Here is a 22416-nt window from a genome sequence, read left to right as displayed (position 1 = left end):
TTTGTTGGGGATTTTCCTGAACATTCCCTTCTCCAGGTTGCTTATGAAGTTGAATACAATCGATTCTTGAAGGACTCAATGGCTGATTCCATCTGAAAATTGCACATGAAGTACTGCCCTTTGCTGCTTCTCCTCTAACAAGCTTTCAGTCCAAGAAAGCACTATTCCAGTTCAGTTCCTTAATAGTTTCTGGTGTAAAACCTTGTCAAATCTTTTTGGAAATCTAAATCTCTTCTGGCTGATGGATCCCTTTTATGCACATGGCATCTGGCAGGCTAGGGGGCGAGATTTTCTTTCACAGAAGCCCTGCTGACTTTTTCCCAACAGCCTGTATGTCTGTGTGCTCAGTGATCTTATTTTTTATCGTAGACAACTCTGCCATTTTCCCAGTGATGGAGGACAGACTCGCTGGTCTTTAATTCCCTGGATTCCCATTAGATCCCCTTTTATTTAGAAGAATTATGTTGGCAAGCTATCAGTCTTCTGGCACTGTGACCAGCAGCTCTGAAATGTCTCATTTGTATTCCTTTGGGGACCTCGTGTGAATGTCATCTCACTGTGGCTGGCTGTTTGGTCCTGTGCAATTATGTGAAATCAATGTAGTTTCTTTGATCTCTCTGCTACACAGTGCGTCAGGTCCCTACCCTCAGGTCCGAATCTCCCTGCTGTTGTCAGCAGTGAAGACTTGCAATTAATTCATTGTGTTTCTTGGCTGTTGGCTTGGCAGCCATGCAAGTCCATTCTATAGTTGTGTCTTATCTTCCTTTTCCAGGTCCTCTTCTTTTCTCAATACTGTATTTGAGAAGGAAACATTAAATTTTGGTTCAAGCATTTTTTAAGATAATGTCCCACTCATTTTTGCAATCACTTCATAATGTTTAAACTACAGTAAGAACTTAAACTACAGAGATTTGCTTTAATTTCTTACTGTGATTTTATAAAAGAGAAGCTGGTTGAGGGGGATCCCCAAACGCATTTGACTCTTGTGGACCGTGATCCTGGCTACAGATGACACACAACCTGTGCGTGCTCCATGCTTTCTTAGGGCTGACTGAAGTACAGCCTGTGCCATTTCCCTGGCTGCAAGTGCTGCCTAGCATTTAGCGGAGTGTAGCCTTTGTTTCTGAAGTTGCTTTTCTCTTTAAGGAAGGAAAAAAAAGGCTGATGGCAGCAAAGCCTGCTCTGCAGATCGTTCTCAAGCAGATGACAGTTCTGAGGGAAACCAGCCTGATACTGAGGTCTCCGAGCTGGAGAAGGTAGGTGTACATTCCTGGGCACTCGCAAGAAAGATAAACTAAGGGATATGACATAGAAGCATAAACAAAACCTTTGAGAGAGGGATTGCTAGCTTCAAAAGTTTAACACAGTCAAGTGGTTCAGTTCTGCTTTCTGTCACCTGCCTCCCATCTGAATTTTGAAAATTGTCTGCTGCAGAGGCCAGCCACTCTCCAACAGGCAGTATGGTTCAGGGCAGTGCAAATGTGCAAGATTATCAATACTACTAGTTACTCTCTCATGACTATGGAAAGTTTCTGTTTTAAGCCAGCGTACCATCTCAAATTACTGCAATAACCCACCGTTCCTAGACTCAGGTCAGAAATTGTAAAATTAATCTGGAAAAGACAAACTCTGGTAAGGACCCTATCTCCCACTGATTCTAGTCTGCTTCAGTCACAGGTGCTCATTTTGCAAACTTACCTTGGGGTATTTGATCAATGTATTTGTGATGAGGCATCTTTAAAATTATCCATTTTCATCACATGCTAAGAACTACTTCCCAAATCTATCAACAAATTAATTATTTAATTTTCTTTCTTGTTCTTTTGTACAAGCTCTTACAGTATTGTCATCATGTCTGGAATGCAAAATCTGTGCTGGCTGAAAGAGAGAAGTCAGGGAAGTGTGCCCAGCTTCGGGGTCAGCATCCTGGGGGCTGGGATCTCATACGTGTCTCTCTACCACTGTTACTAATAAATATTATTCAGAGTCCATTTTATCAATTTCAGCCAGGCGAATATGCTTCTATTTCCCTGCTATTTTACAGATATGTAACTGAGTCAGATATAACAAAGTTACTTAAGTTGCAGGGAATAAGCAAAGTCTGAAATAGTTTTGGGAATGAGTGTGTCTAACATTTCTTACCTGACTAGAGTACTGGACCCAGACTAGTCCTTAGATGCTGCGCCCTGCCCAGGACGACAGAATACAGAAGTCCTGTTGTTAGCCACATGTAATGTACGTCAGCTCCCCTGACAGGGTTGCGTGTAGCGAATCTCTAAGAACTTACAGGTTGTCACCCAGAGACAACAGACCATCTCATAGTTTACCATCCCAGTATTTATGAAAGCTAAAAACATTTCCCTTCATCTCCTGTGGTGCTTATGGGTGCTTATAGTGCTTGGTCTTTCACCAAGTCCAGAATGGGTTTCACAATGGCCCCTGATTCGCAGAAAGGAGATAGCAAAGATTATTCCAGTTTCCTAAGTATTATTTCTTTCTAGAAAATTTGTAGTGTCCAAAATGAAAATGCTTCTGATTCTGTGTGCTTGTCTCTCTACTAGCTATTGTGAATTCTTCTTAGTATTTTTTTTCAACCTAGCACAAAGTATGGAAATCTGTGTGAAAGAAATAGCTTTATTTGAGCTAGAAGGTCTTACAGTCTTGCAGGTTGCAACCTTAATTCTGCCATTTACTTTTCAGACTGCTGCTGAGAGAGAGGCAGGAAATCCTCTGGCGCAGCTGCAGAGCTATCGCCCATACTTCCGAGAGTTAGACCTCGAAGTGTTCACTGTACTCCACTGTGGGCTGTTGACAAAATCTGTTTTGGACACAGAGATGCATACAGAGGTGAATGGAACAGCATAAAACCATACTGATAAGGCTTTGTGTAAGGTTTTTTGCTCTATTAAAATGGACAGAAGATTGATGTTAAGATGTGTTGGTCCAGGGCTGTTAGCTAGGTATCAGGAGGGAATTTGCCCCCAGAGAAACCAAAGTACTTCAAGGCACTGAGATAAAGAGGACTTTCCTGAGAAGAGCAGACATGTAGTATAGCAACGTTAAAGACAGTAATATAAATGTTGCATAAAAGGAAAAAAGATACAGCATAACATGTATAGGCCTAATGGAATGGAAGGGGCTTTGATATTGAACACTGCTAAGCTGTAGGATGTTAAATACACTAAGAGGCATCTTGCCTATTAAAAAGAACCTATGACATTTAAGTAAAGCCCATGTTGTAAAAGGGCAAGTCTCTCAAGGCATTCGCAGATTGGAAACTCAGCACAAACGTGGGACTGGTGTCGTGGATGTGCCCTCAGTGGGCCGGGTTCTGTTTATCATCTGGGAGTTTATATAAAACTGCATTACTCTGGATGGAGACAGAAGAAATGCTTAATTTTGTTACCCTCTTTGTAGGCAGCTGAGTCCATCTGGAGTCTAGTTTTGTTAGGCTACAGTAATATTAGTAAAATGTGAAAAGGCTATGGCAGGCTGGAGTACAGCCTAGCCTGCTCCAAGGACAGCTGTCTCTGTGCATGCAGGTCACATGCCAACTGGAAGGCTGTTTGACAAGTCTCTTGGGCTATGTGGCATTATTTCAAATTATTTCTTGACTGTTACTCAGTTGGTGAATTTTGTGACTTTTTGGGCTTAAACCTCTTTTTATCCTTAGGAGCTTATTTTCAATGTCAATGTATATAAATCTGTTCTCTCTCAGTAGTGAAGTGCTACTGACATTGCCTCAGCTGTGTTCAGAGCACCAGGTTTGCTTCACACTTTGAGTAACCAGAACCAATGCCCCATACCTGCAGTGGGGGAAACATGAAACCTTGGCGTCTACCAAATAGGTCCCTGGCTGAGGTTAACTAAGCCAGGAATCATAACTGGAAATGGAGTGGGTGAACTCAAGCTTCAAGGCACTACAATTACGTTTGGGTCCTGGGATTGACAGTTCTTGTAATTGCAGGCTCGTGAAGTTGTGCAGCTGGGGCCTGCTGAACTTTGCTTCCTTCTGGATGACCTGTGCTGGAAGCTGGAACATGTGCTGACCCCGGGCTCCACAAGGAGAGTGCCCTTTCCAAAGGCAAGTACAGCAGTAGCCAATGGGGCTAGACCTGGGCTGAGTCAGAGCACATCAGTGGTGTCCAGGCCTTTCCCAAAAGAAATGCTTTTCACAATTATTTTCACCTAATGGTTAAATAGAAGTCTGATGCCCAACTGTGTGTCAGAGCAACACTTGCTCTTTCAAAAAAGACTTCTGTACCACTTCCCTCACTGAACTGTTTGCAGCGTGTGGTTCTCTGCATGTCTCAGGAAAGGGTATATAACTGAGGGAAAGCCCTACAGCCTCAAAACTCAAGTGACCCTTTTCCTAGACCTCCCTGGGAACACTGGCTCTGCTGTTCAAGAAGCAGCTCAGGTTAGACAGGCCAGATAGCTGCTAGATCCAACAGAAGCATCTGGATCCAGGTTTCTGCTTTTTCTGTAGTCTTTAGAACACCCTGAGTGCAGTGACTCCTTCCATTCTGGGCTGATGCCTTTGGGAGAAAAGTAAACATGTGTGGCCCATTACATGAAACTATGAGAAATTCATTACAACCTGATGGAATCCATCATATTTAGTGTTCTTTCTCCTTGTCTTTCCACCTGTCTTAATTCTCATGTGCAGAGACTGTTTTTCTCTTAGTGTTTGAGTAAAATGAAAAAGAGCTACACGTCACATCAGTTTTATTCTTTTCATTGAATGTTGTCCACTTGTCTCAGTTGGTGCTGGTTGTTCAGCAGAAGCCAACTTTCTTATTCTGTGAGCCTTCCTGACAGAGTGTATGACATTAGTAATTGCACTGCTCAGAAGCAGTCTAAGAGGTAGCGCTTGATGCAAAGTTATTCTCAGGTAAGGCTGATGAAGTGACTTTAATCTTTTGGGTTTACTGCAGGAAAGAGGCTACAAGGATATTGGCTTTTCCCACCTGTGTCAGAGATCCCCCAAGGAAGTTGCTACGTGTGTAGTCAAGCTACTAAAGCCACTGTGTAATCACATGGAGAACATGCACAACTACTTCCAGGTCAGTAGGCAGCAATTGTGACTCAAAAACTGTCAAGTTTTGTCACCTCTAAAGGTATTTGGTTTTGTTTGTGGGAAAAAGAGAGTAGCTTTGTTTTCTTCAGGTTTTTTAAACATGGAATTTATGGAAATGGATTCTTGTGTCATTATCTTTCCTTGGAATAGCATTTAATGAATTATTTGTTTGGTATTAAAGGCAGTTGTTATACAAAATCGGGGTGTAGAAGATGACCCAGGAGTGAACATCCAGGAGCACCAGCTGATGTCCTCTTGTTACCAACAGCTGTTACTAACTTTTCGCTCCCTGTTTGCTTGGTGAGTTTAAACAAAATAGTATATAGTTGCCTAAACGAGCATAGTCTGTTTATTGCATACTCTTCTTGTTCCTTTTCTTTAAAGTGTTTGTACCCAGCAAATGGCCTGTCAGCCATGCAGAACAACACACTGCAGTGACTAAAGACTTAGGCACTTCATAGTTAAGTCAAGCTCCATTGCTTGATCCTGAGCACACCTATTTGTGCAACTCCTAGGGATCTTGGAATGCCTTACTCAGTAAGTCCCCTCATCCTTTACTAAATTGTCACTGCCTGAATCCTGAGCAATAAAAGGATTTCTTTTGCCAATGGGAAAGGATGAATGTGTACTTCTTACTAAAAAGCCTGTGCTGCTGATGCACTCGAACTGGATTCATAAATGCCAAACTCAACGAGGCATACGCAGCCTGGATTTGACCTCTGCATCTGCTAATATATAATCCAAGATAGCATCATAGAAGTTTTTTCTGAACCCTAATTTAGATCTGTGTGCAGAAGGTGATTTACCTTTGTACTTAAAAACCAGTAGTAATTGTGTAAAATGCATATGAGGTCTGAGGTCTGCCTCTCCTGTATGCTACTACTGGAGCCTCAAGGATCCTGATCCACTCCTGACTATTCCCAGATTGGTCATTTTCTCATTAGCCAGTATGAATGTTGGTTGTTCCTGAGTGTACCTATCTTGTAAACCAAAGAAACTGACCACTTTGTAACCACAGGCAGCTCAAGATCAGTTTTGCTGTTCGGTTTGGATTGAGAGTATCATAATTCTGTTTTGCTGTAGGTCAGGCAGTCATATACTGGGGCTGGCTGTCCAGCCAATTAACTCCAACAACCAACTTACAACTCCTTTTACATACATTTAATCAAGCCCTCTTATATTACCACTTGTTAATTAACTTGTGTTCAGTCTATAGATCTAGAACATGGAGGCATTTGAGCCTTTCCAGAATGCACATCCTCACTGAGTGATTTGACAGCACTGGTAGTTCAAAGAATTAATGAAGATCTCTACAGTTTTTCTCCCTGTTAAGCTCCTACCTGTTGTTCAAGTGGTGACTGGCCACTATCACAGCACTTGCACAGCAACTGTCATTAGACATCCTCTTTTTTCAGGTCTGCATAGTATTGTTTTAGTATATATGGACCTCCACTTATGTGAAATGGCCTGTGCTCTCCTAGCCAGGTCTACAGTCTAACTGAAAAGTTTGTATGGTGTGTGCACAAGGTTTTCCTTTCCCCGGTAAAGGGTGTATGAACTAAGTTTGCTGTCAAAAACAGTTTTCAGTTTTTTGTGTCCCCTTATAACTTTTGTATTGCAGGGTTGTTCTTGCATATCCAGCTTCTTTATTTTTCTTGCTGCAAATACATGCCCAGATATGCTTTTGCATCTGATATCTCTCTTCCTGCTAGTCTGATGATGAACTGGATTATTTTTTTTTTCTTCTCCCTCAGGAATGGTTTTTCTCAGCACGAAAATACTGACTTGCTACGGTCAGCTCTCCAGGTGCTTGCAGAGAGGCTAAAGCCAGGAGAGACAGAGTTTCTTCTTCTTGAGGAGCTGATAAGGTAGAATCAGTATTTCCCAAGCTCAGAAAGGGAGGCATTTCAAGCAGTTTTTCCCTGGTTTGTGTGGGCATTATGGGTAAATATATGTTTAGGAACTCTCGTAGAGACCATACTACCTTGAGAGAGCTTTGTATTGAATCGAATGGCAGTGCAGTCAAACCTAATGAAAAGTAGCTACTGGATTATAAAATATGCATTAATCTATGGATCTCATTCATTTGTATGCTATCGGAGACTAGGAGGTTGGTAGGATTCACAGAAGGAATGAGTATGTTTTGGATAGATAAAATGCCTACAGGAACACCAGGCAAAAGCAGCATGTAAAGATGCTGCTAGACTTAGAGTGACTGGGGCTTGAGAGAAGTTTCTCAGTGACTGAATTTTTATCTGCTAGTGGCTGACTACCCCTTCTTCAGAAGGGTACTGCCAGAGACAAAATACTGGGCAAGGGAGACCTTGGATCTGAGATATGGTAATCTCTCAGAAACACATAGATATAAAGGAAGTATTAGACTATGTACACTGTTTTTACCTATTCTCTTTCCTGTCATTCCCAGTGAGAGTTTTCACTACCTACTGAATTTTCAGCAGAGTGTTCCCAGCTTCCACTGCGCGTTCATCCTCACTCAGCTCCTGATTGCCATCGCTGAGAAACCAATGGCTGGCTGGAAGAAAGAGAAAATGGGTAATGTGTGAAAACCCTCTAATTAGTTTTTGTGTTGTCATTTGCCTGTAAGTTGTGGGTTCTGTCTCTGGAGTGCATCTTTTGGGGGAGAGAATTTCCCTTTGGTATCCTAGTAGTCTCACTGGGGTGAACAGTCTTAGGCATTAATAAAAGGAATAGGAATAAATATATTGGAACCTCTTTGGTACTTGTATTGCTGTGCTTCACTCACATGCAGGAAGGCAGCCTCCAGCTCTCTTAGTTGGTGTTTTTAAAATTAAAATCAGAGACTCACAGCTTTTAAGAGTTCTAAGAACAAGCCTGCTGTTCAATTTTGATACCAGTTTAATGACTGATTATGGAGGTGATCATAGACTTATTTTGATGTAACTTCCTAGTGTAAGTACAGATGTCTTACAGTATGCTGTGACAGCTCATTTCCAAAAATTATGGAAATTAAATGCAAATACAGCTGTTAGTTCAGGGCAGAGGGGGGAAAACCTGTATGTTCTTAATGCCATGCAACAAATGTTTTCAATTAAGAGAACTCTTCTCAGGAATTGCGACCTGTTCTGTAAGAGGAACAGCATTCAAGCAGATAAGGCATAGACATGCTTGCAGGGAATATACAAGAAATGTATCTCATCATTGTCACACACTGAAATAAAGACTCCAAACACAGTCACCTCTTTCAGCCATACCTTGTCATTTTAAGACACCTCTAGAATTTGTCCTTCTCAGATCCCCATAGCCCCTCAGAATTGTAAGTTCCCTACTTTGAGATTATTTTACTATTTTAAACAGTCCCACATTGGGATAACTGCCCACTCAAAAAACCCCAATTTTAACTAATAATTTTCTGTTTTTAAACATTTCTGCAAGAGACAGACAGGTTTGTTAGCAGTTTTGATTTAAGAAATCTGTGAACTTTAAACTTGCCTGTTCACATTTATTATTATAGCACTGTTGCCAAAAAGTCAAATAATTTGTTATTGGAATTCCATTTCTAGAAATGGATGTCCTAAGGGTTGCATATTGCCCTAATTAAAAACAGTTGGCACACTGTAGGAACCACCAAACAAATAATGCTTAACATAAGTTTGTCAGGGAGAAATGGCCAGAGATGGATGACGGTTCTGGTGCGAATGGGTATTCCAGACCAGAACACACTGGATGTGCATATATCTTATTATCATGATATATGTCCTTCTGGTCTCACTGCTTTTTAGGGGAAATGTATTCTGACTTAACAAAGTTCAGGCATATTGAGGGGTACCAATATTGTGATCTTTCAAAAAGCCATTGGGACACACTGCCTTTATATGGAAGAAGGAAATTGTCTTGGATTCTTGCAGTACATGGGAAATTAAACACATCTGTTTCCTTCAGTAAGTTATTCCTTATCTTTTACAGCTTCCCTAGCAAAGCAATTCCTCTGCCAGTCATGGGTGAAGCCCGGTGGAGACCGAGAGAAGGGCAGCCAGTTCAACAGTGCGCTGCATACTCTGCTGTGGTAAGACTCAAGCCATTGTCTCAAGCATGCTGAGACACTCACAGAATCACAGAATTTTCAGAGTTGGAAGGGACCTCTAGAGATCATCTAGTCCAACTCCCCTGCTAAAGCAGCATTGCCTAGAGCACATTACTCAGGACTGCATCCAGGCGGGTCTTGAAAATCTCCAGGGAAGGGGACTCCACAACCTCCCTGGGCAGCCTGTTCCAGTGCTCTGTCACCCTCACCGTAAAGAAGGTTTTCCATGTATTTGAACGGAACTTCCTGTGTTCTAACTTGTGCCCATTACCCCGCGTCCTGTCACTTGGAACCATTGAAAAGAGCCTGGGTCCATCCTCCTTCAACCCACCCTTTAGATACTTGTACACCATAATAAGGTCTCCCCTCAGCCTTCTCTTCTCCAGGCTAAAGAGTCCCAGCTCTCTCAGCCTTTCCTCATAAGGCAGATGCTCCAATCCCTTAATCATCTTAGTTGCCCCTTGCTGGACTCGCTCCAGCAGTTCCCTGTCCCTCTTGAACTGGGGAGCCCAAAACTGGACACGGTATTCCAGTTGTGGCCTCATCAGTGCAGAGTAGAGGGGGAGAATGACCTCCCTCGACCTACTGGCCACCCTCTTCCCTATGCAGCCCAGGATTCCATTGGCCTTTTTGGCAACAAGGGCACATTGCTGGGCCATGGATAATTTAGTGTCTACCACGACCCCCAGATCCTTCTCCTCCAAGCTACTTCCCAGCAGGTCCACCCCTAACCTATACTGGTGCCTAGCATTCTTCCTCCCCAGGTGCAGGACCTTGCACTTGCTTTTGTTGAACCTCATTAGGTTCTTCTCTGCCCAGCTCTCCAGCCTGTCCAGGTCACTCTGGATGGCAGCACGGCCCTCTGGGGTGTCAGCCACCCCACCCAGTTTGGTATCATCAGCAAACTTGCTGAGGATACACTCTGTCCCCTCATCCAGGTCATTAATGAATATATTAAACAAAATTGGACCGAGTATTGACCCCTGGGGGACACCACTGGTTACAGGCCTCCAACTAGACTCTGTGCCGCTGATCACAACCCTCTGAGTTCTGTCCCGCAGCCAACTCTCAATCCACCTCACTGTCACCTCTTCTAGCCCATACTTCCTCAGCTTCCTAATGAGGATGTCATGGGAGACAGTGTCAAAAGCCTTGCTAAAGTCAAGGTAGATGACATCCACAACTCTCCCCTCATCCAGCCAACCAGTTATAACATCATAGAAAGCTATCAGATTGGTCAAGCATGATTTACCCTTGGTAAATCCATGTTGACCACTTCCAATAACTTCCTGTTCCTCAAGGTGTTTGGAGATGACATCTAGAATGAGTCGCTCCATTACCTTCCCAGGGACAGAGGTGAGACTAACTGGTCTGTAGTTCCCTGGGTCCTCCTTCTTGCCTTTTTTGAAGATCGGAGTGATGTCAGCTTTCCTCCAGTCCTCAGGCACCTCTCCTGTTCTCCATGACCGTTCAAAGACGATGGAGAGTGGTCTAGCAATAACATCCGCCAGCTCTCTCAGCACTCGCAAATGCATGCCATCAGGGCCCATGGACTTGTGAATGTCCAGCTTGGCCAAGTGGTCTCTGACACAGTCCTCCTCAACTGAGGGAAAATCTTCCTCTCTCCAGACCTTCCCCTTTGCCTTCAGAGTATGGGATTCATGAGGGACAGCTTTAGCAGTGAAGACTGAAGAAAAGAAGGCATTCAGTAACTCTGTCTTCTCTGTGTCTTCCACCACTAGGGCACCTGTCTCATTCAGCAGCGGGCCTACATTTTCCCTAGTCTTCCTTTTTCTATTGATATACTCAAAGAATCTCTTCTTATTGTTTTTAACTGCAGGGGCCAAGATGAGTTCTGATTGAGCTTTGGCCTTTCTCATTTTCCCCCTACATAGCTTTGTTATATCTTGATAGTCCTCATAAGTTGCCAACCCCCTTTTCCAGAGAATGTAAACTTTCCTTTTTTTCCTGAGGTCCAGCCGAAGTTCTCTATTTAGCCAGGCTGGTCGTCTTCCCCGTCTGCTCATTTTTCGAGACAAGGGGATGGCCTTCTCCTGCGCTTTTAAGAGCACCTGCTTGAAGTATGCACAGCTTTCCTGGGCACCTTTGCTCTTCAAGACTGCCTCCCAAGTGACACTCTCAACTATGCTCCTAAACAGGCTAAAGTCTGCCCTTCAGAAATCCAAGGTGGCAGTTCTGCTGGCTCCCCGCCTTACTTGATCAAGAATTGAAAATTCTATCATTTCGTGATCACTCTGCCCAAGGCAACCTCCAACCTTTACATCCCCCACAAGACCTTCTCTGTTAACAAACAGTAGGTCCAGTAGGGCACTTCCCCTAGTTGTGTTAGGAAGTTGTCTTCCACACACTCCAGGAACCTCCATGACTGTTCCCTCTCTGCTGTGTAGTATTTCCAGCAGACATATGGGAAGTTGAAGTCCCCCACAAGAATAAGGGCAGATGATCGTGAGACCTCTGCCAGCTGCTTATAGAATACTTCATCGGCTTCTACATCCTGATTGGGAGGTCTATAACAAACTCCCATCACGATGTCTGCCTTATTGGCCTTCCCCTTAATTCTTAACCATACACACTCAACACTGTCATCCACACTGTTAAGTTCCAGACATTCAAAACTGCCCCTAACATAGAGGGCCACCCCACCACCTCTCCTTCCTTGCCTATCCTTTTTGAAGAGTTGGTAGCCATCAATTACAGCACTCCACTTGTGTATGTCCTCCTACCACGTTTCTGTGATGGCAACTATATCATAGTTTCCTTGCTGTACAATGGCCTCCAGCTCCTCCTGTTTATTTCCCATGCTGCGTGCATTAGTATAGATGCACTTCAGCTGGGCTAATAATAGCCATAATTTTTTTTTCTAATAATTACTGTTGCTGCAGAGGAATGACCCTTCTCAGTCATAACCCTCATACTTACACAGTTTGGCCTAAAGCAGTGTTTCTACAGCATTGAAAGACAGTGAGTGATAGGAAGAATTCCATTAGCCATGGGCCATAGAAGCATGTTTGGACCTCATGTTTGCTAGACTGTAGCTTGTCAGTATACATTAACACATCTATACATGCATGTGTGCATACATACACATGTAAGTGTGGATCTGGACCAAAGTGTCTGGTTTTGTTTTCACTAAACTGAAAGTAAATCAGCTGTCACTGAAGTCAAGGAGAGCAGGACTGAGTATTAGGAGAAATACAATCGCAGAATCACAGGATGGTTAAGGTTGGGAGGGACCTCTGGAGGTCACCTTGATCCAACTTTCCTGCTCCAGCAGGGCGACCTAGAGCAGGCTGCCCGGGACCATGCTGGGCACAACTGTGTGAGCTTGGCTGTTCAGCCAGCTCTCAGTCTACCTCGCCGTCTGCTCATCCAGTCCATACTTCAACAGTTACTCTGTGAGGATCTTACAGGAGACAGTGTTGAAAGCCTTACAAGTTGGGGTAGACAATATCCACTACTCTCCTCCTTGTCTACAAGCCAGTCATTTCATTGGAGATTACCAGGTTGATCAGGCATGACTTCCCCTTGGTGAATCCATGCTGACTACTCCCAATCACCTTCTTGTCCTTCATGTGTCTGGAAATGGTTTCCAGGATAGTTGTTTCACCACCTTCGCAGGGTTCAAGGTGTGGCTGACTAGCCTGTACTTCCCTGGGTTCTTCCTCCTGCCCCTGAAGATAGGAATGACGTTTGCTTTCCTCCAGCCCTCAGGCACTTCTCACAGTCACCATTATCATTCAAAGGTAATCAAGAGTAACCTCACAATGACATCAGCCACCTCCCTCAGTACTCATGACTGCATCCCATCAGGGCCTGTGGATTTATAGATGTCCAGTTTGCTTAGCTTTTCCCTAAAATGATCCTGTTCCACAAAGTCTTCCTTGCTCCAGACTTTCCCCCGCTCTGAGCCATGGGATTTCTGGAGGCTAGTTTTGCTAGTAAAGACTGAGGTAATAAAGGCATTCAGTCCCTTAACATGTACCTCAGACTTTTCCATGTCCTGTGTCACCAGGACCCTGCACCATTCAGCAGTGGACCCACATTTTCCCTAGTCTTCTTTTTACTACTTATGTACTTAGATGAGCCTTCTTATTGCCCTTGGGACCCCTTGCCAGATTCAACTCCAGGAGGACTTTGGCTTTCCTAGCCACATCTCTGCATGCTTCGACAATGTCTCTGTATTCCTCCCACATTACTTTTCTCTGCTGCCACCTTCTATATACTCCCTTTTTGTGTGTGAGTTTTGCCAGGAGCTCCTTGTTCACTCATGCAGACTCCTGGCATTTTTGTTTGACTTTCTGCTCTTTGGAATGGAGTGTTCTTGAGCTTGGAGGAAGTGATCCTTGAATATCAACCAGCTTTCTTGGACCCTTCTTCCCTCTAGGCCCCTGCCCCATGGCAAGAAGATCCATGAAGAGACCAAAGTCTGCCCTCCTTAAGTCCAGGGTTATGATCGTTCTGTTTGTCCTGCTCCCTTCTCTCAGGACACTGAATTCCACCATATCACAGTCACTGCAGTCAAGGCTGCCTTCAACCTTCCCCAAAGAGCCCGCCCTTGTTTTTAAGTGTGAGGTCCAGCAGAGCACCTCTCCTCATCAGCTCTTCTGTCACTTGTGTCAGGAAGTTGTCATCGATGCTCTCCAGGAACCTCCTGGATTGCTTATGCCCTGCTGTGTTGTCTTTCCAGCAGGTATCACGGTGGTTAGTCCCCCATGAGGTCCAGGGCCTGCAAACATGGTGCTACTTCTAGCTGTCTGTAGAAGGCTTCATTTACTTGTTGTTCCTGATCAAGGTAGCCTATAGCAGACACCCACTACAATGTCACCCATAGTGGTTGGTGCTTTCATCCTTACTCATAAGCTGTCAGTTGGTCATCACCCATCCTCAGGCAGAGCTCCATGCAACCCAGCCATTCTCTCACATAAAGGGCAACTCCATCTCCTCCTCTTCCCAGCCTGTCTTTCCTAAATACAAGAATGAGGAAATATTAAATCCAGGTTTGTCACATTACTGTGACAGTTCTAAGTTTTGCTTTGGATTTCCTACATGTGATTGCCTTTGGCATAAGAACGAGCTTGTCAATTTCAGGCCACGTGTTGCAGGTAGGACAGTGTTCAAAAACTTACTGTGTTACTCTGCATTTACTGATAAACTAAGCTGGTTTTGGATTTAGTGTCTACCTGGAGCACGCAGATAACATCTTGAAAGCTATAGAAGAAATCTCCAGTGTTGGTGTTTCTGAACTGATGAACTCTGCCAAAGACGGATATTCTTGTACTTATCCTACTCTAAGCAGGTAATTGTATCAATAGAGACTTTGAATTTCATGAGATGCATAATGGCAATTTCTGCTTTTTAGTATTTCATTTTCTTATTTTGTGGTCTGTTACGGTTTCATGTTAGTACTGCTGTGGGCTACTCAGGGCATTTGTAAACATTCTTTTGGCAGTACACAACAGCTTAGTATATGGTTAGCTTTATGTCAAGGTGGAATGGCCTTGTGCTTTAACACAATGTTGAATTTATTATTTGTGAGCCATTTTAACAGGAGAATGAACTGCTGTCTGTCGTCAGGTATGTTGCCTCTTTCTGTGCTATTGTGGTGGTATAAAGCGCTCTAAAAGTCAGGCTCAGGGGCCTGGGGTGGCTGTAGGCAAACCTGGACTGGTATGCAGTGTGCAAAAGCACTCTGGATGTGTCTGCTCCTGCCACAGGAATTCAGAATCACTGTTTACGCATGGATAGCCAAAGTTCCTGCACTTTGGAACTACCAAAATCGTCTTATGCTAACAGCCGCAAACCTTTTGCTCTGCGTCCCCCAGAGCTACAAAGAAGTGGGTGGTGTCTATGTGTGGTTCATACTGGGGAAGTGGTAGTGACTTCCCAGGATTCTCCATCTGGGCAATGAGGCTGGGCTAGACATGCTTATGAGTCCTAGGGCCAATCTCCTGTGATTTCATGTTGAGAAGGATGCCCAGCTGGGTAACCTTCAAGTAACCAGAAGCCTATCCAGATGCTCAGAGCTGGCTTTTAGTTTTGCTCTCACTTTCTCCACAGGCAGACATTCCCGATTTTCTTCAGAGTAATGATGGCTCAGCTAGAAAGTTCAGTGAAAAGCATCCCAGCTGGGAAACCATCAGACTCAAGTGAGGTAGGAAAACAAATGCACTGGACTCTTTGAGGGAAAGAAGACATAAGTTAATCTGTACGGTACAATAAAGATGTATAAATTGGAAAGGAATTTACTTCTGAACTTTGTCTAGGAAATGCAGTCAGATAGCTTCATTGATCAACCAAAACTGACATACAGGGTGACATATAAGTAGCATTCTTTTTTTTCTGGTTTGTACCATGCCAAAAATACAGTAAATCCAGCATAAAGCTATAACAGAAAACAGGCAGTAACTGGCAAAATACTAAGCTGTGCAGTTCGTCTGCATGCCTGTGTGGGAGCACAAAATTATTTTGCAACCAAGAGCTGCTCTGAAAGCAAGGAAGTGTGTTAACTCTTAGCATTTTAAGCCATGTGGGCACTGATCAGGCTGAAATTGCCATTAAGTGGTTTTGCTGTGATAAATCTGCCTGTGGTGAAGCTTTGTTCCTCTGCCTTCAACAACAGCAATGCTTTGGGTACAGCAAGTGCTGAGAGAGCATCCAGCAAGGTGAGAGGAAATACACCATCCTGGGTTATTGTCCCCTTGTATCCCGTTAGGTGCAACTGGAGAAGCTGCTGCGTTGGAACATCGCGGTGCGGAATTTCCATATCCTCATTAACTTGGTCAAGGTGAGGTTCTGGTTGTTTTTCTGGCTTTACCTTCAGGTTCCCAGCAAAGCCCAGTGTACCCAGGTTCATGAGCACAAGGGAAAAATGGGAAGTATGACTAACTGGTGGAACAACCTGGAGGTGGTAAATAAAGCCAGTTATAATCTGTGTGCAAGGGTTTCCATTTAGCTTTCACTTCAATACTACCTAATTCTTACAGCCTGCATGTTTTACTAACATAGTTCTCACACAAATGATAAGTCTGCACAAAGACAGGATGATGTTAAGGAAGTGCAGAAAAAGGACGGAAGTGCAGAAAAAGGAACACATCGATCGGTTCCCTAGTGTTTTGTGTCTGACAGAGTCCACTGCTAGCTGTGGCAAAGGCAGATCAGAGAAACCCTTCAGGTAGATCTGGAATAACATGACAGAAGGAAACACTCTCCTGATGTACTCAGCTGAAGGCAGGCTAATACTCTGAACAGGAGGCTTGGATTCCTGTCTAACCTGCATTCAGTGCTTAGCTGACAGCCCTCAGCTTCACTTGCTCTTATGGTAACATGATCTTCCTTTGAATCCTGCTGACAATTCGTGTCATCCTGTGGTGATGAACTCTAGAGGCCAGCCCCACTGCATGGAATATTCCCTTCCATCAGTCCTGGAGTTGCTACATCCAGTGTCACTGAGTGTGATGATGTTTTGGGCAGAAGGCGATAGGTACAGCTGCACTTTTCTCCTTGTTTAGGTTAATCATTACTGTTTCCTTTTATCATACCTGAAATGATGATTGGCAAGTTCAGCTTATGAGCTCTGGTGAATTGCACTAGATTCTTGTATACAGCAGAGTTCACTTGAGCCCTATATGTGCTCCAGGTGCCTTTTGAGAGCATAAAGGGCAGAGCTGGACCAGCTGGTTCTGTTTTGCAATCCAAAGCATCACCAGGGTGCCTTCACAGCTCTCACTCACATCTGTGTGCTATGCCAGTTAAAACATCTGCTAATTAGTTACAGAATTGGTCACTGGCAAAAATATATATGCCATTGTATACCAGAAGAAAGCCTTCAAGAGAACTGAGACCATCTGTTCTGTTTCTTTGTTTGCTGTTGGACTACAGCTGTGTGTGGCCTGTGCAGTGACACCTGGTGTCTTTTGCCAGCTGGCACCATTAATATAATCCCTTCATTATTTCCTCCAAAATACATTATGTCAAATGCACACCTCAGTTTTGCTTTGTCTGTTATGTGGTTACTTGCTCCTCAGCTGGACTTGGGTCCCAAATTATTAAAAACTTCAGACTTGCTGAGATAATTTTGTGCCATCTGCAAAAGGTGCACCTTAGATCAGCAAACAACCATCCTGCCAAGAACAACTGCCTGACAGCCACAACATTTCATGCTCTTATGTGGTGTTCCCTGTCGAAACTTGAGAATGGATGTTGCTTTAGAACAGGTTTCACACTTTAATGAAGGGTATGTAAGGAAGGGTTATTTTTAATTGGCTGCTGTGCTTACATTGTTTCCTTTAGACTTGTGGACTGATCTGGCTCTCTTTTTTCCTCTCGCCCAAGTAGGTATTTGACAGCAGGCCTGTACTCAGCATCTGCCTGAAGGTAAGCAAGAATTCAAAATAACTGAAGAGAGCAGTTTAAGTATCAGCTTTCTTGAATCATTGCCTCCAGTGGAGTAGAGTGGTTACTGAATTCTTGGGAAGAAGCAGATACGGTTTCTTATACCTTTAACTGTCTTCCACTAATCCCCATACATATGCATCATATACAATTTACTGCAATTGGCATTACTGACTTTAGACCCTTTCCACTCGCTCCTTTCCCCATGGTACTCCAAATGAGAGGAGACACCACAGCAGACAGGTCTCCCTTGGAGGCCAGAAAGATGATGTGTCCCTCTGCAACTGCCCCTTTTTCTGGCTAGGACTCACATATATGTATAGTGGTTGTAATATTTTGTGTTTAGTTGTTTTATTCCCAGTTTGCTAGTGAATAAAACCGGGGATGTGTACAATGATGAGACCTTGTCCCCTTAGCCTCTCTTTGCAGTGATTAAACTGGGACCCTTTACTGATCCTGTATATTCCAGTACAGCCTTCACATGAATATAGTCTTTTACTAAGTAAGAACAGTAGCTGGAAGTAGCTTGGAAGAATGTATCATTATCATATTGGACTTTGTGATGGTTCTTTGAAAAGGAATTTGAATTTGCCTTCTGATATATTTATTATTCTTTCATAGTACGGCCGTCTCTTTGTAGAAGCATTTCTGAAGCTTGCCATGCCTCTCCTGGACTACAGCTTTAAAAAGCACAGGGTAAGCCTTTCGGAGACAGAACTGTCTGGCTCCCAGTTGGGAAGCATGACTGATGCTTGCTAGAAGAAGGTTCCTGTCTCTGGTCACATGTTGGCATGACACTTGTGACACTTCATGACAAACATGTCTAGTGTCTCCAGTTGTGCTCTGCCCAGTTTACTTGCCTGTCCAGCGCACTCTCAGCAAACAGATCACTGTTACCCAACTTACCATTACTCTTCTGGTTGCATGGCTTCACTGTTGGCAAAGGAAGCCCTTTCAACCTCCATCTCCTTCAAAAGTTATTACCACAAAGGTGGCACTCACAGAGTAGGAAGCTCACGTGAGCAGTCAGGTTGGTGAGGCCTTGTGGTCCAGATAGACAGTGTCATTGGTGTCTTCGCAATAATTCTTGGAGCTTTAAGCAGGACAACATGCATGAGTGAAGATGGACAGGCCAACCTTGCTGCACTACATGACAAGCAAGAACAGTTCACTTATTCCCCCTGCTTTGTTGCAAGGCAGTCCAGCTTTGACATACTTATTCCTTGGCTTAGTCTTCACAACTTGTCTCTCTAATAGAGAACTCCTTTCTACTGCGAATGTAATATCTGTTCTCATGGATGTTTGAGAGAATGACGTTATGAAACAGATATCTAGTCATTGCCACTGGACAATAGAAAGTGCTATGTAATTTGCTCAATAAAGAGGATTGATATCCAGAGTTTGTGTTGGATGCATTTCAAATATGAGAGTCTAGCAGTATGTTGCATACTTTTCCTCTGGTTCCCCTATTTCAGAAGGTTGTACTGAAGGCAAGATGAGACAAGGTTGTCTTGATTTTAGTTGGCCCACTTTTACTCATACATGTTCATTCCAAACTCTGATTCAAAATCAGTTTCAGTTCAAAGTGCTTGGCCTTATGGCATGGGGTAATACTTTTATTACCAGTTACTTGACTTACATGCATAGTGCCAGTCTCCTGTGGCTTCATCCCATTCATTTCCTGCATACATGCATCATATATCTATCCTGTGACCCTTTGAAAGGATTGCTAGGACTAATACTGCTTCATTACTCTTGTTTCCCTTGTGGAAAAATCCTTTGAGACTGATTTGCTGGTCTACTTATCACAGGATGATGTGCAGAGTTTGCTGAAGACCTTGCAGCTGAGTACCAGACAACTTCATCACATGTGTGGCCATTCCAAGGTAAGATAAGTTCTAATTGCAGCACAAACTCCTGTCCTAAGAATGATTTATTTCCCTTCCACTGTTTTTCCAGGGCATAGGCAGGTTCTATTCGCAGGCTTCCAGCATTGTCTTGTACAAGCAAAAACTCTTGAGAGGAGGAGAAATAGCCTTGGTTAATGGCCCCAAATTTGAAGTATTTGATCTAGAAGTGGCTGACTTGGATGTCAGCTCAGGTTAGCACACTCTTTTTGAGGACAGATGTTCTTGACATCTTTGGTTATTGACATCCGGAAGAGGGTGTTTCTGAGGACACAAGCTCAGACCTTAGTGACCTTGCTTATAGTATAGATGCCAGATTGATAATATGGGAGAGAAGCTTTGTCAAAGATCAACAGCCTTGCGAGTCAGAAGAATTAGCAACAGGAGGCAGACAAGGGGAAAACCTTATTCAAAGTCCTCTTGAGGTGCCTTTCTGGCATTGTTATGTTGATACTAGGGAAGAGGGCAAAGGGAGAGGAGGAAACTGGTAACACACAACCAGTCTGCCAGTCTCTCTGTAGGCTACTTGGGGCAGGAAGGAAGGAGAGAATTAGCACCCTGCTTACAGTGTGGAGAGCCAATGCTTGTCGAAAGAGAGAATCACATGGGAAAAGATAGTTAGAACTTCATGTGTGCTGCAGTGTTCCTGGTAGACTCCTAAGAGGTTCAAGAACACGTGAAGTCCTGCTCATGTTTGAAAGTGAAATTCTCACGCTTGCTGTAAAGTCACAATTCACCTTGTAAACAGGGTAACATCCCTGCAGCTTGTGATGTCTTGTTTGTCTTTGCACATGACTAGCATTTTCAAGTGCTATGTCCCATGGCCCCTGGTAGCATACAACTACAATTAGTGAACACCTGTGTTTTACCACTGCTCTTGTATCTGTTGCAACCTGATTAGGTGTCTGTGCCAAATCATTTTTGCAAGAATGAGAAGGCAGCAGCTGAATCTCGGCAGATAAATGTATGCAGTGAATGCTCCATACCTGTTTGAAGAGGAGTTGTCACCAACATTTGTTAAACCAGTCTTGATTTCACTTTCATACAAAACTAGTAGACGCTCACTGATGTACCAGGCAGTGTTACCCAAGGTTTGCTACTCTCCCTCAACATGTTTAAAGGGCATCACACAGCAGACAGCAGCAATCAGCTTCACCAATAACTTCCTAAGTATTTGTCATTTACTCTTCCGCGCCAAGCCTCTCTTCTGTTTGCATATCTAGTGCTGGACATAAGGACAGTTTCTGGAGACAGATTTTTGCAAATGCCACGGTACTTTGCTGAGTCTCCAAACTGCCTACAGGCAGTTGGGCAGGTTCCAAGACCCAGGGAGCACTGTGATTGTTGATTGTGTCATTAGCCAGGTTTTACCTGATTTGGTTCTGATTACTGCTGATGACTGCTAGGTCCTGCCTGGTACACAGGCTAGAGAACAGATTGCTGTTGGTACTTAGTTACCCATTCCCCGTTGGCAGAAGAAGCAGCAAAGCAGTGTCCCTCTTCCCAGGCATGTTGAACCCTTCCAAGAAGTGAAGCTGATCTGATTTCAGAGTATAGCTAATGAGAGTATCTTAATGCAAGAAGGTTACAAGGTATTCTCATGAAAGAGGAAAATACTTATGCACAAAATAATTGTTTATGGCTCTTGGCAGGTTTTCTGGTTTAGCAATGACTCTATTCTGTACTGCAGATCCAAGCCTAGCAGGAGGAGATGCTCACCCAGAGCTGTACCTCACACAATACCTGGCGTAGCTGCCCTTCCTCGGCTGGTTTTTGCTTACAGCAACTTGATCTGTTCCCTCCTGTCCAAAAGCCAGTGCTCCTTTGGTCTGGACAAGCTGGCTTTGGAGTTTGTACGGCACATATATTCCATGTAGCTAGTGCAGAGGAATTGCATCAGACACTGAGAAAAAAAAGATTGTCATTGCAGTGCCTTATTCAACACCTTTCTCATTCTCGCTTCTATGTGTTTGGGAATTCAGCAATTTCCTGATACGAAGCTCCCTGCAGCATTAGTTTGCAGCTTGTGGCTGTCGGCAAGCAGTTATCTCCCTTCCTAGGCAGGCAGTCTTGGAGTCTGGCCACTTGTGGCAGTGCTTTTTGCTTTGGACTGGAATGGTGTGATTGTCCATTGCTGACTTCCAGAGATAACTGCTGTTTCACCAGCAATAGCTTGTACGTGAGTCAGACTTACCCAGACTTTATCAGCTGCACACACCACCAGCACCAGCAGCGATGCAGCTTCCAGATGTTTGTGTGCAAGCAAGCTGTGGCTGCCGTGAGCGAGATGGCAGCAGTGTGAGATCTGTGCATGAAGAGCTGTGCGTTGTTCTTGGCGAACACAGCAAGAAGCACCAGTCTGTTACTGAGGTGATGGAGCAAAGGAAAAAGAGATTCTGAAAAGCATTTCCCAAGGGTCAGCAGAATGTATCTGACTTATGTAGAGGAGTTACTAGCCTCTCTCTAAGCTTTATGAGAAAAGCTGAGGCTCCTGTTTTTATCCAGAGTGGATGTGGCTGTTTGGATTGTTGCAAGGGATCATTTTGCTGCCTTAGACAAAATGCTTATCTGAATTTTATTTTTTAACAAAACCTGTAGAAGAATTTGGCTAAGAAATGACATAATCTGGGCAAGCTTTGTGGGGATCATGTCCCATCCCTCCCACCTGTATAACCAACGGCTTTTCAAATAGCCAGAATATTTAGGCAAGGATCAGTTGTAATCGTGTTTTACTGCTTCATATTTAGATTCGACAGGACATTGGACTGACCAACCATGTGCCGTTGTTGAAGAAATCACTGGAACAATTTGTATACCGAGTGAAGGCAATGCTGGCATTCAACCACTGCCAGGAGGCGTTCTGGGTCGGCATCCTTAAAAATCGGGATCTTCAGGTGAGAATCACTGTCCTGCCTGGGGCAGGTATAACCTGGGAAAGGAGAACTCATCTTGCC

The 22416-nt window shown here is 43.8% G+C and overlaps 1 protein-coding gene across 1 annotated transcript in view; it reads left to right on the top strand.

Annotated features, from left to right (window-relative positions):
• The window catches only part of FANCD2 (FA complementation group D2), a 56385-nt gene that overhangs the window by 33152 nt on the left and 817 nt on the right, over positions 1 to 22416 (top strand). The window contains exons 28-42 of the mRNA XM_082487544.1: positions 1147 to 1256; positions 2701 to 2847; positions 3968 to 4084; positions 4938 to 5070; positions 5266 to 5380; positions 6835 to 6948; positions 7506 to 7633; positions 9026 to 9125; positions 14338 to 14460; positions 15222 to 15315; positions 15877 to 15948; positions 17499 to 17537; positions 18177 to 18251; positions 19367 to 19441; positions 22210 to 22356. Of these exons, the coding sequence (XP_082343670.1) occupies positions 1147 to 1256; positions 2701 to 2847; positions 3968 to 4084; positions 4938 to 5070; positions 5266 to 5380; positions 6835 to 6948; positions 7506 to 7633; positions 9026 to 9125; positions 14338 to 14460; positions 15222 to 15315; positions 15877 to 15948; positions 17499 to 17537; positions 18177 to 18251; positions 19367 to 19441; positions 22210 to 22356 (1589 nt within the window). The remainder of the gene's footprint in view (positions 1 to 1146; positions 1257 to 2700; positions 2848 to 3967; positions 4085 to 4937; positions 5071 to 5265; positions 5381 to 6834; positions 6949 to 7505; positions 7634 to 9025; positions 9126 to 14337; positions 14461 to 15221; positions 15316 to 15876; positions 15949 to 17498; positions 17538 to 18176; positions 18252 to 19366; positions 19442 to 22209; positions 22357 to 22416) is intronic.

Source organism: Vanellus vanellus (genome assembly GCF_965231255.1).
Source record: "Vanellus vanellus genome assembly, chromosome: 9".
In the NCBI taxonomy this organism is placed as follows: Eukaryota; Metazoa; Chordata; class Aves; order Charadriiformes; family Charadriidae; genus Vanellus; species Vanellus vanellus.
The sequence above is the reverse complement of the archived record's forward strand: the minus strand, read 5'-3'. Positions and strand labels throughout refer to the sequence as shown.